The sequence below is a fragment of the Crotalus tigris genome, unplaced genomic scaffold (genome assembly GCF_016545835.1).
Source record: "Crotalus tigris isolate CLP2741 ecotype Arizona unplaced genomic scaffold, ASM1654583v1 scf7180000023658.1318691, whole genome shotgun sequence".
NCBI lineage: Eukaryota > Metazoa > Chordata > Lepidosauria > Squamata > Viperidae > Crotalus > Crotalus tigris.
The window spans coordinates 217,645-234,887 of NW_024100104.1; the positions used below are offsets into that span (position 1 = coordinate 217,645).

Genomic DNA, 17,243 nt, shown 5'->3' on the forward strand with positions numbered 1-17,243 from the left:
AAAAATAAATGTTAAGAAGTTACTGGTCACAGCATTTTTAGGATACTATGTTAACAAAATAGGTCTGTGAAATGGTTAAACATAGCAATTTAGTATGAAGATCTCTAAGCCTGAGAACTTCCAACAAGGATGAAACTAGTGTCTCCTATTGCTAATAAAGCATACGTATAGTGTCCCCAAACTTTGCCCCAAAACTTCTGTAGACATGTGTTAGGCATTTGTGGCACAATACCATCTTTGGGGAAAAAGTTTATGTGTGCTTCAGCTAATGGCTATTTAGCATCAATAGAAAGGACAATATCTGAAATACTGTAATGTTCTTCCAAGTACCAATAATACAACTATAGGTCAAATGTTCACTACTTAAATCACACTACTCTATGCTGAGCAACATTTTTCAATGTACATGAATAATTGCCACATGAAGTAAAAAATACCTTGCGAAGAAAACTACAAGAAATTTTGATATCAGATTAGGTACAACTATAAACAGATAATATCCTTGCACGAAGTGAATGCTGGGTTGCTTGAGCCTTCAGGAAGAAGCATGGCTCATATTAGGGAGACAACTACAGAAAAAGGCAACCAGTGTATTGGCTCTCGTAGGAGTGCATTGTCATGTGTATACAAGACATGACTGGTTTTAGAATATCAACATATACAAAAGAAAGGTTGTGTTCTCAAATTATAAGTGGAACCCATCTTTGTCTAATTAAATAATATTCCTGAACATAATGTCACAAAAATAACAGGTTCATTTGCAGAAGTCTGTATGCATATCAACTCGTACTTAAACTCAACATAAAAGTATAGAAAATATATTATGACAGTACTTACGTGAACTTCTGGATGAAGCTTGATAAGAAATCGTTTTCTCTTGAAGCTTATTTTTCGGATTTTGGACCAGTTGAAAGTATTGATTTTTATATTGCCCTGCGTTAAATGCAATATGTAACAAGTGAAGAAATATACATAATAGAGGATTTAAACACCCTTCCCAGAGTCCCTCTTTGAGGGAGATGGGTGATTCAGAAATGTGAAAAGTAAATGTATAAATAAAACAAACTTTAGATAATACAAGATTTAAACAATATGTATAATGATATACTATCAGATTATTTTTTTAGCTACAACTGTCTAAATAAATAAAGTATTTACTATTCTCTCCTGGATACCAAGAACAAGATTCTACAGGACTTTGGTAAAAAGACTTAAGCAGAGATAAGAGATGAGATGCTATAGGTTATATATGAACCCTCTTGAATCAGACCATTTTAATTATGCTAGTCAGCATGTCATGCTGCCATAATCAAGTTTTTAAAGAATATGTTTCCTTTTTTAAACATGTCAAAATTACTAGCCCAGGTCATAGTGCTACTTCACTTGAAACCACCAGCATTGGCAAACTGATGGGTAAATGAACTACATGGACTCCAAATGAACAGTTCTTTGCAAATAGTAGGATTAATCATTTATATTTATTTAGCCGTAAAGTTTAATCTGACTCAGTATGTTAGCAAGACTTGTAAAAGTGAACTCTGATTTCTCATTCAGAAAGCTCTTAAGATTAAACTTAGAACATTTTAAAAGATATATTTAAAATTACTTTCTTACCTGGAAAACCAATACACCCATGTTTGAAACAGCCAGATTAATTTTTGTCCCTTCACGATCAGATGCCAAGTGAAATCTCATGCCGTACATCTCCAGTTTCCGAGCTATTTCAAGCACCTGGAAGTCTGATTCGGCAGGAGTTTCACCCCTTTAGTAGTAAAAATAAAATCAAAATACAGAAGTTAATGATGAATTTATGACAATTCTGAAAATGTCTTAAAATGGGATGATTTAAGGGAACCATACAGAAATACTCCTTTCCTGCATGGGCTTACTTTATCAAGTCAAACGGGGGAACTAATCTAACAACAGCGTATAAAATGACTTGAAAATGATGCTCTTTATTAACTAATTTTATTTAGTATCTGGATTTCAATCAACATACAATTATCTGATAAAAAACTTGACTGAGGCTAATGCATAATACATAACTGAATAATTTATACTATACATGGATGGAAGATTTTTTTTTATTTTCAGTTCAGTATTGTAGTCAATGATATTAAAACATGCTGAAAGAGTAAGCAGAGAAACATCTAGTCCTCTATATTCTCTTATAAAACATCATCTATTACAGTAATCAAAATGGATTCTACCTCAAAACTAGGTCTGAACTCTAATTAAAAACAATCAAGGTAATTGGAATCCTCTGAGAACAACTCAACTGTCTCTTAAAAAGAAGTTAATTGGATGGCCCAGATCTATTCAGAATAAAAACTTTGCAATCAGAATTGAAAGAGGCCATTAAATCAAACTTTGCACTCAGTGGAAAAGATAGTTGATATCCTAAAAAAGTAATCATAAATAGAAAGCATCTAAATGTTATCCAACTGCAGGGTTCTAGTCTGCGCGAGAATGAGGAATTTGCACTTTTTTTTTGTTTTTAAAACTGGGTCCTTGGTACTGTGAGCTTGGTTGTTTCTTGCAGATATTTCATTACCCAGCTAGATAACATCATCAGTGCTAAAAGGGAGGGTGGTTGTTCTCTGTTTATATATAAGTTGCTTACCCTGTGAGTGTTGAATAGAGGTGCTCTTGGTAATACTTTGATTAGCCTATTGTTTACTATTTGATTGTCTGAGTTGGTAGTTCCTTGACTGGGGTATTATTTACTGCTTGATTGTTGGTTTCCTATTAATTTTAGTATTTATCTCTGCTTATCTGGGTATTGATTTCTGGCAAGGAGGTGTTTTGGTCTTTTTGTTTCCTTTTTTAATTTTGATCTTTTTTGCTCTTCTATTGTTTTCAATGTTTATAGTCCTGAGTTAGGCAGCATATAAATTTAAATAAATAATACATGAACTTCATGATAAATGTGGAGATACACCTACAGAAAGAAGTCTACTCCAAACATGATATATAATGGGGCTATTAACTGTACCCACTCAATTAGAGCACCAAATCATTACAGCAGCAAATCATGTCAATGGACAGATTATAATGTTAGTAAATGCAACCACATGCTTCCCCTCTGTATCTGCATAGCAGACAATGTAGGGTATCTATGCTGATTTAGCTGAAGTAAAAACGTCACATCTCACAGACAAAAGCTGTTCTCTTCATACTGACTTTTGTAATATATTGCTCAAACTAGCAAAAGCTGTTTGTTAAAAATCTTGCCTAAAATTTGGCCACTCAATAAATATATTAAGACTGTACATATCAAATATTACATTGCAAAAAAATTGCCTTAAAGCACAAAAACACCCCTAACTGAGCCATGCAACAAACCACCTTTCAAGCATTATTGCAAAGTTAATTTCAATACAGTATAGTGTTGCACTGAGTACAAAAATCATAAAATAATTTTACTTACACATGCTTCCTGTGAAATGCAAGTATTTTTTCTTGAAGTCTTTCTTGGTTGGGAAAGTATTGGTTGTTTTTAAGATGCTCGTGATCTCCTGATTCATCAAAATCTCCAATTTCCGCTGTGACGTAATAGAAAATATATTTAAAACAAAATACTTAAATATTTCAGATTACAGTTATTTGAAACTCTTAGCAAATTATTCTTTTATAGTATTTTATAAAAACTATTAATTTATTAGATTAGCTCTTTATGTACTAAAATAATACATAAAAATAAGAATTGTTAATTTTACAAATTTCATCCTAAAAATTTATTATTTGCTTTCTGACAGGATTTTTATAGGCTAATGATAAAGATGTGATTCTGATAAGTTCAAGGGTTCAAATAGGCTTTCAGTTTTTCCAACAGTTTCACTTCAACTGCTATTTAAATTGTGAGGTACATAGAAATATGCAAATTCAGCTGAATTTTCTAGATACACTCATTTATCATGGAAGAAACTAGAAAAGAAACAGCCCTTGACTTAATCTTGAGTGACATTCAGTATCTAGTATATATCATAAATGCTGCTATGCTGGAACAATAACTACAGGATTGCTGAATTTAAAGTGAATCGTTACATTGTCAAAAGGGCTCAGACATAACTGTATAAAAATAAATATCACTAAAGCTTATGGAAAGGGAATGGATGCCTCATTGTTTACGGCTGATACAGACACAACTAATACCACAGTAAAATTTATATCTTTTGTCCAAAAATAGTGCATTGAGTCAAGACTATATAATCAAATGACAAAGCCAGTGCTTTTTTGTCATAGAACGCACTGGAATGACGTTCCGGCACCTTTTTTTGAAGGGAAGAACCAGCTCCTTCTAAGCCGCCTGCGCGAGTAAAGCTCTGGCTCGGTGAAAGGAAGCTGCCCGGGGAAATCGGGGGCATCAAAGCTTGACCCGGAAACACTTCCACGACCCTGAAGTCAGACCCTCTTCTCCGCCTTGGTTCACGGGGCTCCCCCACCGCTGTCTGTCCTCACCCTTGCGTTGGCCACCAGGGACCAGGACTTGCTCCTAGAGTGAATCTCTTCAAGGGACCAGGGGCGCTCCCAAAACTGCCGCCTTGGTTGCTCTGGCTCTGTCATCAGAGGCGGAGGAGGATGAGGTGACAGAAGACATCCCGGCTCCGAACAAGCACCCTCTCAAAAGCCGTGGCAATGGCGTCCAGCTCACGCTGCTCATGTGATCTGCGCCTTGGAAGTTCCCTAAAGTGGTTTCCCCCCCCTCCAGCTCCGTAAAGGGCTTTCGACTGGAACCAGTGCTAGAGGCTTCTGCCAGTCCACAAGAGCTGTGCGTGACTTTTGGCACTTTTTTTTTTTTTTTACAAAAAAATGACTGGACAAAGCTATATTACAAGTAAAAACATTTCTTCATATATGTCATTTAACAAAAGAAACAAAGTGCCAAATACTTCATATGTCAGTATTTCTCAAGTATGAAGCTGATGCATTCTTATCTATAAAAGAACATTACATACTAACATTGTAGAAGATGAGATATGAGGAGTGCTGCTGTATTGTCATTGCAGGTAAGGTGTTCCTCTGCCAGATCTCTCTTCATTTGCAGTGCAAACAGATATCTAAAAGGAAAGAATTAGTAACATATTTGGTCATTTGAACCACAGAATATTACACATTCTGGAAAGAAGGATGCAATCTGGCAAAAGCCATAGAAAAAGCAAAAGATAAATTATAGTATGAAGATTGAAACAGGCCCATTACCAGCTGCTTACTTTTACTCTATGTCTCTAACTAACATATAAGAATTACAGAGTTCTACTTGCTTATTGCTACATCATCTTAGTGACTATTACTTACCATCCTAATAGGCAGATTTGGAAAACTTTAACATCAATTTTAAAAAGAGTGCAAAATCTGGCATGAATATATTTTAATATAAGCAACATATTCGAGTAATGATATGCATCAAGGATTTAATAATAAAACTGATGGGCTGCTGTTCAAATCTATGGACACAAGACTGCATACTACAGAAGATTAGACTAGATGACTAGATGGTCACTTCCAAATCCATAATTCTATGGTTAACCTACAGATACTGTTAAACTATATCTCCAATCTTCACTGATTAAGGGCGTGAATCTAATTGTGAATTATACACCAACAATTTATCACCATGCAAAGATATGTCAATTTACCAAGCTTGGGCTATAGCAAAAAATTATACAAGGGAAAGACAGTTGTAAAAGTAGTATAAAAAACCTGATCAATACTATTTCATGTGCCCAAAGTTTAATGTTTCATTCATCCACAATGAGCTTTCTCATTTTTGTATATTGATAATCATTGTTTAGCGACAATTGGGACAGGCAACTAACTCACTGCCCAGTAAAATTCATATGACACTACTTTGCTTACAATTTTATTTCAGCTTTCCTTTTCCCCCACTCCCCCAACCTTTGGAATAGTGCCTGCAACTAATAAAAGCTAATGTTTCTGTCTTAATTTTTTTATGGAATATAGAAAGTCTTTACCTGGTGTATTCCTCTTGCAATTGGCCAGGATCTGGAGGAAAGAACTTTACAGCTAGACGAAGCACTGTGTTCTTTGGTCCTATAGAAAGCCAACAGATCATTAAAACATAACAGCTCACAAATGTTATTATTTTATTATAATTGCATGTTTGATGCTTTTAATTGTTATAAATTTTAAAACTAATCATGGGATTATGACTTTAGCAATAGATTGCCACTGCCCTACAGACCACTGTCCTGATTCTATTTTTCAAAGTTTGGGAGGGTTCCCAAATGAATAAAAGTACATTCATTAGTACATAACACTTTATAAAAATATATGAGGTATTACACACAAAATATCAAATTAAATTTATTGGGGGGAAGAAGGCAGGATCAAATAGTTTATTTTAATTCAATATTTAATAAATTTCTTAGACATGTTTACCACTGTAATCTTCCAAAAGTACCTTTAAAAATTAAAACAATTTCATTAATTTAATATTTGATAAAGTCAGAATTTTGAACACAAGAACAAATAATGTAAGCTATCAATTGAGAGACAATCAGGCCCTACCCTTTGCTAAAATCTATTTGAAATTGTCTTTAAATCAACAGATGGAAGCATCTATAATTCCTTCTAGAAGCAGAGATTACCCTTAAAAGCAAATTTATTTTCTATAAACCATATATAATTCAATGACAGAGCAGCAACCACTGCAAAGATCTAATTTATTAACAGGAAGATTGTCCACTGAACTCTAGACTCTCAAATAAGCAGTGAATACCTAACTTATAGTGACAACAACATAAGTTTATGTGGGAAGCCAACAGGATTTATGAGCCAAAAGATGTACAAAGTGCAGATTCCTTTACTTATTGATGTTCTCTTCTTAGGTCAAGCTTTCTTGGAACTGTACAACTGATATGCAAGCCCACACTAAGGCATGGCTTTCTTTAAAAAAAAAAATATTCCAGAAACCTACCCACAATTCTTCTGAACCCTCCTTTTCACTTCAGATCTAATCAGCTATATATCATTAGTGCACATTGCTCTTATATCTATAAGTATTTAAATTTGCTGTTTTCTTGCTCTGTCCACAAAATAATTGACTCTTTTTACAATGCCTGATAGTCTTGTAGCCAAATAATTGTTGCACATTTATATAATTGCTATTGCTACGGAAAATCTTGTGTCCTATTTCAACCCTCACATTTGACAGTATGTGGAATTTCATAAATATTTTCTTATTGATTATAACTTACATGAAAACAAAATAATTTCCCTACAAATGACAAAAAAGCATAATAAAACATTCATAAATCAATTATTCATTGTTATTTCATCATAGCCTATAACAGTGGTGGTGAACCTATGGCACACATGCCAGAGGCAACACTCAGAGCCCTCTCTGTGGGCATGCGCACCATCAACCCAGCCCTGCCTTCCCTGGTGGCCCCCTCACCAGAAGCGCCCCCGGAGAGTCGCCCCCTGGCGTGGCCTGTGTGGAGCAGTGCAGCCAAGGACATGGCAGCCGGGCAGTGGGGACAAGACTCTGCCTTTGTGCCCTGTCGCGTGCAGATGATGCTGCGGGGCATGGGTGGAGAGTGTAGCCACGATGGCACTGTGGGAGGCCTAGGTGATCTGCTACGGCAGGCCATGGAGGCAGTGGGTGGCCCTGTGAGCGGGCTGGGCGGGGAGCAGGGGTGGGGTTTTTGGGCACTCAGTCTCTAAAAGGTTCTGTTCTATCCCAGCCTATGGCCGTCCTTGTTAAATGCACAAGGACAAAACCCCTGTTGAGAAAATAGGCTGGAGACTCAAAAGAAAACAAACCCCTTTTAATATGGGTAACAAACCTGCCAAATAGTCCAGAAACAAAAGCAGCAAAACACAATCCAAATGGAGGAAATTGTCCACATGAAACACAATGCAAAACAGAAAAGTAGTCACCGGCAATACTAACAGAACATGATCCCATGAAGTACTTTGCAATGGTTGCCTTCAGCAACCAGCACCGCCCACACCTTCCCTTTTTATAAAGCAGTCCCAAGGCATTGCCTCTCAGTGCCTTCTCCTCCTCCCTTGGAGTTCTCGTATTGACTGCTGCTGATCTACTCTCGCTAATTGCCTGCGTCTACGAGCATCAATCATGTCCATCAGGTGTGAATCCTCCAAGTCTGACTCATTCTCCCCACATAGCTGAGCTTCATCTGTAACACGACTGGAGGGGCGAGGCTCTTCATCAGACCGTGAGTCTTGTAATTCATCAGAGCCTCCCTCTGACCCTGATGGTCCTCCAGATAACTTCATGCCTAAGTCAGGACCTAGAACTTATAGTCTCCTAGTTTCTAGCCTAGTGTCTTAATCACTACTGTACATTAAGCAGGTTTGTGTTAGAATATCTCCAGATAAATCCAATATTAGAGCTCAGGGTTGAATTGTTAGGTTCTTGATGTTCAGTGAACTTAGTTGTTTTCTTGTAGACATTTCATTATTAGAATAAATAAACAAACAAACAAAGAGGATTTTGAGGCTTGTTAAAAGGACAAGTTCTGCCTTCTGCCATCTGAAAAAAACAGATGGTCTATAAAGAAGAATGAAAACAAAATAATCAGCATTTGTATTATTGTATTTGTTAAATTGTTATTTTTGTTATACAAAGCAATTTAAAGAATAGTATAATTAACTGAGTTAATGCTAATCATTGTTTTAAAATAACTTCAGCCTTTGGGAATGGGGGTGCCAACATGTTTCTAAAATAAATACTTCAGAATGTGAGAAGCATCAGTTTTTTAAAAAGTGTTGTTTCACTTAAATTCTTGAAAGAAACATTGATTTATAAATGTATACACTTACTTCTTATTTGTTTCACAATAGGTTTCATTGGCTCCAACCAAATCTGAATGAAAAACATAGACAAATAAATGGGCAAATATCATCATACAATTAAATCAATTCTAATATTTATCTGCTTGCATCTCTCACTTAAAAACTAATTTAGCTAAACTATATCCAGTAAATAAAAACATCTGTTAACATACTTTTCAGAAATATAGTGAAAAAGATGGGATAAAGAATTGCAATATATTCTAATTAAAGGAGAACACTCTTGGAATTAATCTCAGGAAAAATCTGTCCATATGAATACTTTAGAGTTTGATCCAATTAGCAATAGCATACTGAATGTAATATAGGTTAGTTGCAAAATTGAATCTATTAGGTCCCTGGTGGCAAATCTATGGCATGCATGTCACAGATGGCACGCAGAGCCTTCTCTGTGGACACGCACACCATCGCCCCAGTCCTAGGCCTTCAGCTGGGTTTTATAAAACCTTTTCGCTTTAGGCCTCCGTCGCCATGTGCAAAAAAAAAAAAAGGTTCAATGAATCAATTAATTTCAACTTCTCACAGGGAAAAAAAAGATCTCGCAAAGTTGGAATTGATTGATTGAAATTTTTAGTCCCACCCAGTCTGCCGTTATCACTGAAGCCACGCCCACCCAATGGGTCAAGCCAATCCAATGAGTCACACCCACCTAATGGCCCATGCCCAACCAATGGGCCATGCCCACCCGGCACCTGATAATACATAAGTGGGTTTTGGGTTGCAGTTTGGGCACTCGGTCTCTAAAAGGTTCGCCATCACTGTATTAGGTCATTCCATGAAGCAAAACTTCAAGTTGTTTTACATGTTTGCCTACTGTGTTATGTGAACCAAGATCTTGATTCTTTCAAAACATGTTGAAGAAATAAATGAAATACAAAACAACATGGTGGCTATATTTTTTGTGGATATGTACTCATGGACTTCTTGGTGAGTTTATATGCCTGTTGAGGATTTGCGGAATATATGTTTCTTTATGTGGACTTTTGGTCACTGCACAACATTTCTGCCATGCAAGAAGGCAATTCATAATCACATTAATAAAAAAGTTTTACTTAATTTTCACTACCGACTTTTTTAAGCAAACAAGCAAAATCAAAGAATGAAAACAATATAAAAACACGCTACATACCCAATATGATTGCATGTTTTGGAACTCAATTCCAAAATAGTCAGATTCAATCAAATTCAGACGATTAAATATCTCTGTCAGTAGTTTCTGGCCATAACATTTTGACTGAAAAAATAAAAATTTAAACTTAATTTTTATGATAATCAAGGTGTATTAAATGTTAGAAATACTGTAATGCTAATTTCAAAGGTTTGCATTAAAAAATTGTTTAAACCGTTCTATTAAAAATATTGCTATATGTATATGCAGCAATACAGTGTAAGTTTTTGTTATACTATTATCATTTTCATGTGGCATAAATTCCAACAAAATTCTAGAGTACTTTAGTCCTCCCATTTCACAATGTACTTTAATAGATACATATATTTCAACAGATCATCTGGTTTTAGGGAACCGTCAAATTTACATAATCAAAATTACTTTAAATTAAACTTTAGGTTTTATGTTAGACTGGAAGGAAATTAAAAATTATATAACAATAATACACAGAAGCATGATCTTTCTTATAATTTGACAGCAGCTGGAAAATGAGTTATAACTCTTAGTATCCCTTATTTGCCACAGTTCATAAAGGTGGAGGGACTTATATTAATGGTGAACTGGATCTTGGAATTTTCTAATAGCACTCAAGACAGGAAATTAACAATTAAAAAACAACTGACTCTGAGCAGTTATTAAACTTATAGGTGAACATAAAGCAAAATTTATCAACTCAATTATTATTAGCAAAAAAAATGCCCCAATGAGAAGTTATCCCCCAGGATTGTCACATTTGTCTGACACAGTCTTCACAATTGCATTTGGCCCAGCTTCCAAAAATATTACAGTGAAGCCATCATATTACCAAATAAAAATTGCAAAGTTAAGGATGCTACCCTGGTGTCAGAGAGCTATACCAATATACTATGTGATAAATAGGAGGTAATGTTCGCAACTCCAAGCATTCTTAACATGATATGAGAGAACAGAAATGGACCCTCTTACAAGCCATCCCAAAACACTGCTGCAGCACACACTGCATCATATACTACTATCAACCAAAGAGAAAAATAGTGAAGATGGACAGCAAATAAATTTAACAAATAAATAACAAATAATATGAAGCCAAAAAAGTTCTGGCATATATTCACAGCTCCTGGAACCAGGAAAAGTCTTACTAGTACCATACATTGTTATCAGCTGAAGCTTTTGAACTAGTCTTAAGAGTTTTGCAAAGAAATTCTCTGATCATTAATCACTTTATCCAGGGTACCAGGGTACCACATCTACACTAAATTATAGTTGTACAGGTAGTCCTCAACTTACGACCACAATTGAGGCTAAAATTTCCTTTGCTAAGCATGGAGTTGAGTGAGTTTTGCCCCATTTTATGAACTTTCTTGCCACAGTTAAGTTAATCACTACAGCTGTTAAGTTAGTAATAGTGTTGTTAAGTGACAACTTTGCTTGTCAGAAGGTTGCAAAAGGTGACATGACCCTGGGACACTGCAACTGTCATGTGTCTATGGCGCGATGTTACACTGGTCATCAGTGTGAAAAACAATAAGTCACTTTTTTCAGTGCTGTTGTAACTTCAAACAGTCACTAAATGAATGGCCTTAAGTAAATTATCTATGTTACCAATAAGTATCCCTATATTATAATATTTATAGTATTTATATATTATTTATTTGGAAACATCCTGTAGTGAGGTCTTCCTCATCTTCTAAATATATGGAATTTATTAGTGCATTCAGGCACTCAAGCAAACTTCATCCCAATATCATTTGAATTAGAAATCTAGAAAGAAAAAGGGAATTATATACCATCTACAAATTAATATTAGAATCCAAACTTGCAAGTGGCCACTTTTAGCAGTTAAGCATAGATATTAAAAAGCATGGAAAAAAAAATGAAAATCCATGGGAATCTAAATAGTAAGTATGCAGTCAAAATTATAGGGTTCTATTTTCTGGAAGGAACTGTAAAACCTTCAATTCAATTCAAACAGGTACCTTAGAAGAATCAATGAGCTATCCATCAATCAGGTCCCTCATCCTTGAATTACAAATGAAATAGATTGTTCAAATCAATCACTTCCAAGATAAGGTGATTCAGCATTTTATGTATAACATGTATAAGTTATATATTTACATGCTTTCCCAATAAGTAAAAAAACTGATTTCTATTTGCTCCAGTTTAGTAATTTTACAGAACTCCCTACTATTATAAAACACAAAGATACTACTACTGTAACATTCAAGATTTATGCAGGGAACTAAAGTTTTAAAGAGCTTCCTACATTTATTTATGCAACTTAGAAGGAGACGCAACTTCACAAAGACTCCAAGTGCTTTAGAACATTAAAAGTAGAAGAAAGCAAAAAAGTAAGCAAGCAAGAAGCCACCGTGTGTGTTTGTGTGTGTGTGTTTGCGTGTAAAACCAGACTATCAATTAGAGATTAACCATCAAACTATAGCTATTAGGGATCATGGCTTTCCCATACTCAACTGGATGGCCACTGCTGCAATTATTTAGGTTTTCAATCTTTCAAGAATAGCTCCAGTTTCTTAAATAAAATGGATCCTCAAAACTCTTATATTTATCCAAATTAGTCATATTTTCTGCTTGAGGTTTTTTTGTTGTTGTTGCATGTTGTGCTTTTGAGACAGTATTGACTCCTGGGAATGACATGGACATATCCACGCAGTTTTCTTGGCAACATTTTCAGAAATAACTTGTCAGTGTCTTCTTCCTAGGGTTGAGAAATATGACTAGCTGACCCAGCTGACTTCATGCCTAAGGCAGGACTAGTACTTACAGTCTCGCAATTTCTGGCCCAGTGTCTTTAACCACAGCACCAAACTGGCTCTCCATGATGTTTTAACATTCTCAAAAAATGATAACATTTTCTTCTAGCAATTTCAAGTAGGCCTTTAAACTATTTACTATATTTTTAATTATTTTTCATTTTATCTGTCAAGATACAATTAATTCAAGCAAAGAATTTATACCTGTTTAGAAAACAGGAATGTATTTTATACTCTCAGCTTAAAATTTTATGAGTTTTCAAGATACATACTGTAAACTGAAAGTTTCATACATTAGTCTCACATAGTTGCAATCTTGATGACAATGCTAAAAGTCCATAAGAGTCTTTAAAGTTTATAAAGTTGCAATAGAATTTTCTATCCCATTTGATGAGATTTGTACCTTGGGGTTGAACTTGATGCTCTATGAGCTTCGTTGTTTTCTTGCAGACGTTTCATTACCAAACTAGGTAACATCATCAGTGCTAGTCTTAGTCCATTCGATGATGTCACCTAGTCTGGTATTGAAATGTCTGCAAGAAAACAACCAAAGTCAGACTGCACCAAAGACCCCAAATTTCCTATTTTGAATTATTTTTCAATCTTTTATTGCTGAGAGCTTAGACTTACAACATTATTACAGTGCTGGATCCTTCAATCTTAATTTTAACAAAGAAAATAATAACTAGAAGAACTAGATCTACTTTGAACTTCACATTGCCCAGAAAAACTGGAAATTCTCATTTTCTAGGGTGGATCATATTTTATCTGCTTGCCTTAAAATTTGACTTAAGCCACTGTCTGCCTGGCTGTGTAATGTTGCTCTGATTTATCAAATTAAAGCTGTCTATCACTCAATTACTTTGTGTCAACTATACAGTTGTTCCTACTAAAATCTACCAAATCTCTCTCAATAGCTTATTTCTACTTTATCCCTCTGTATGATTTGTTTTAGTATCCTTTTTATTTCAAGCAGTATAATTCTCCAGTAACTTTTTTCCCTTAGAGACCTATTCTTAGATAGGCAAATGGCAATCTCTTCTATATGACAGATCCATCTATAATGAGAAGACTTTGAAAGAATTAACAGAAGAACATTTGAAAAAATAATGTGATAGTGATTTACAGTAATCAACTTTTAACTTAACATTTCTCTTTTTTAACTTGTAAAGTTTTATGCATTCTAAGCACATTTTGTGTTCTGAAATATAATCCAAATATCTCTATAGCTGTTAGTTCTTATTTCTTTAATACAGGAGGTATATACTCTAATGTTCACAAATAAGAAATCCATCTGAATGTGTTGCACAATGTAATTCAATTCTGAAGTTATGGGAGCTAACATTCGTGCTTTTAGTTTTGGGCAATTACAATGTTTAATCAAATCAGACAAAAATAAGTAAGCAACATGTTTCATTAACCAAGCAAAAACACAAGGAGAATTTTCTTCTCAAACACCATTCTCCTGTTGCTCCATGAATCCCTGTATTTGAATTAAGTATTATATTGGTAGTCCTTGATTTATAACCTCAGTTACGGTCATAGATCAAATATTACCAGTATATAGGAATTTAAGAATCCATTGTTACATGGAATGATATAGTATGGGGTTCAGCTATGTAATGCAAAAATAAACAGAAACTGAATGATAACTACACATTCTTGAGTAAATATGGTACCATTTTAGATCCCAGTCTAACACACTCTCATAGAGAACAATACCAGCATTTACAACCTTTACACGTTCACCTGTCAACTAGTATGTATCATTCTGCACCTGATATTTTTTTCCTGATACCCCCCCCCCCTTTATAGAGTGCCTAAACAAGCTATTCTTCCTGAGCTGCTTTTCTCTGCAGTACAAGGCATCCATAAAAAGTGTTAACTGGGAGTTAACAAGCTCAGTTCTGTGACCTTAATTAGTTAATTAGACCCCTCCAGCCTGCCTTATACTGCCAAAATCATGGTAGGAAAACAGCAAGTGCTAGCACATTTCTATCTGTATTCCTCATTGTATGCCTGCTTACTCTCTTGTAATCCCTTCCTCTTCAATGAATTTAAATACAAAAATTAATTCTCTTCTCCCTAATTGTCCCAGCACTGGAGTGATGGAAATTAGAGCTTTTTTTTTTTTAACCTAGCTTCCTTGTGAGACACATTTCCTTGCCATTTGAATTCACCTGGCTGTCTGGAGTTGTATCCTTCCTAAAGCAAAGGAAAGCTGAAATAAAATAATAAGCACAGTCGTGGCTGTGTGATTTTCACTAGCAACCATTTTGTTTAATGACCAATTTGCTGTCCCAATTACAGTTGCTGAATGAGGATCCCCTATATAACATGTCTAATAGAATCTCTATTTAAGTTGAATCATTGAATTCCCATGAGTTCTGTAAGAAAAAGAGTTATTGTAAGATCCTTCATGACATACGGCAAATTCATTGTTATAGGTCAGGGGTAGGTAACCTCGGCTCTTTTATGACTCATGGACTTCAACACCTAGAATTCCTGAGTCAGCTATGCTGACTCAGGAATTCTGGGAGTTGAAGTCCATGAGTCATAAAGGAGCCAAGGTTGCCTACCCCTGTTATAGGTCATTGAAAGAGGGACAGGTCATGATAAAGGGCTACCTGGAGATGAATGAAAATTGTATTTATGGTGTCAGGATAAACTGCAAGGGCTTGTTCATATATTACTGGGAGTCAAGACTGATTTGAAGGCACAAAATCATTTTCTTACTAGAGGAAAAAGCAATATGGAGAACTAATTCAATTAGTACTTTAGGAAGGCAAATAAAAATAAAAAATGTTTAAAAAAACATTTCCTGGTGGAGTTCTTCAATACTGTACTAAGATCTTCTATTTTCCATTTCCAGAAAACCCAGACTGACGATTAGGACAAGTATAAAACAGCAACAACTGAACTGTACTTACAGGCAAAATGCCATCAACGAATTCAAAAATAAAATATTGTCACTCTCTCCAAACTTTATAGCGAGAATGGCCAATATATGACTTTCAAGTTATATGGTCTTCAATTCTTCAATTTTCAACAGAACTAGAAAATCAGTATCACTAAAAATGTGTTACTTTATCAAGAACAAGCATCTTACTTCTTGGATGATGCATTCATTCTTGTTTTATTTCACTAATACTAAATGAGAGGTAAAACTGTTGTTCTCAAAAACTCTTCAAAGGAAAGTCAGGCCATTAACAAAATAACAGGTTTTACCATATTTCAGATCAAATAACAGGGGCAACACAAAACCTAAATTGCTTTTGCAGAAACAGCCTGTAATATCCTCGGCCATGAATTACTAACTCTCTTTTGAGGGCAGATAAAAATAAGCTTCAGGCAGTTTATTTGCCAAATTTAGAATATTCAGAGTCATGACAAACATCTGGCAATAATTCTTTCTGGAATTTAGTCTTTTTTCTGACTGGCAACAAGATGGAGACTATGCTAAACAGTATTTAATCTATTGAAGAACAATGTCTAATAGGATTTGAAAGCATTAATCCCGCATTTCTAAAGCTGATCACATTTTCCCACTGTATAGAAGAAATTTCAAGAAATAAATTGTTTTATGAAGAAATGTCTAAAAAAAAGAATCAAAATATAAATGAGCCCTTTGCTGTTAGAAAAAAGAAAAAAATAATTTTCATCTTTATTTTCTTTCTTTCTAGAATTAAAAACAGAGTGTTTGCCAAATGGTGTCCCAAAACTGCTACAAGTAATATGAAGAGATTGTTATTCTGTAACTTGCCACTATAACCGACTCTCACAAGAAATTCCAGTTTTTGTCCCCACAGTTTTTCAATGGCAAAACTAATCTCTGTTTAGACATTCTGTTTCAACTGTGTATAAATTTTATATCATTTATATCTTCCTGTATAATTAAGTTTAAAATTCACAGAAAATCACAACTAGTGCAAAAACATTCAGATTATTCAGTATAGTTCAGTAAAAAGATGTTCTAATAGCCAAGAGCAGTTCTTGACTTTCATTCTCAAAATGTGGCAAATTGGACCATATGTAGACTTCAAATAAATAAATACTGATTGATGAAATATTTTTTACACTCTGTCTATTAAAACTGCACAAAATTCACATAGATATTCTATGCTAAATGAATAAAGTTGGATAGTAATAACGAATTGTTTTGAATAGCAAACTAATTGTCTTTTGGGATTCACAGAATTTCTCATGACATATCAGGAAAACTAGACAAATATTTAGTGATTATTAAACTCCATTAAAAATGACCTGAATCCAGTAAAGTTCTACAGCTATTGATCAAACAGGTGGGACAGCAACAATTTTTCTTTCACATAGTACAAGGTAACACAATATTTTGTAGAATTGAAAGCCTCTATGGAATAATGTGAGAATTTGTGCTACAGTTTTTAAAGTAACAAGAAATTATAAGTTAATGCCGATCTCACTCTTCTTTACTTATACAGAAACTCAATGTATGACCACAATTG

General features: G+C 34.7%; 1 protein-coding gene across 2 annotated transcripts in view; it reads right to left on the bottom strand.

Annotated features, from left to right (window-relative positions):
- The window catches only part of FARP2 (FERM, ARH/RhoGEF and pleckstrin domain protein 2), a 68,716-nt gene that overhangs the window by 41,403 nt on the left and 10,070 nt on the right, over nt 1-17,243 (bottom strand). For both annotated transcript variants that reach the window (XM_039320597.1, XM_039320598.1), the window contains exons 3-9: nt 9,971-10,075; nt 8,812-8,854; nt 5,976-6,054; nt 4,963-5,060; nt 3,431-3,545; nt 1,615-1,762; nt 838-933 (exon numbers count right to left, since the gene is read on the bottom strand). In XM_039320597.1, coding sequence (XP_039176531.1) covers nt 838-933; nt 1,615-1,762; nt 3,431-3,545; nt 4,963-5,060; nt 5,976-6,054; nt 8,812-8,854; nt 9,971-10,075 — 684 coding nt within the window. The remainder of the gene's footprint in view (nt 1-837; nt 934-1,614; nt 1,763-3,430; nt 3,546-4,962; nt 5,061-5,975; nt 6,055-8,811; nt 8,855-9,970; nt 10,076-17,243) is intronic.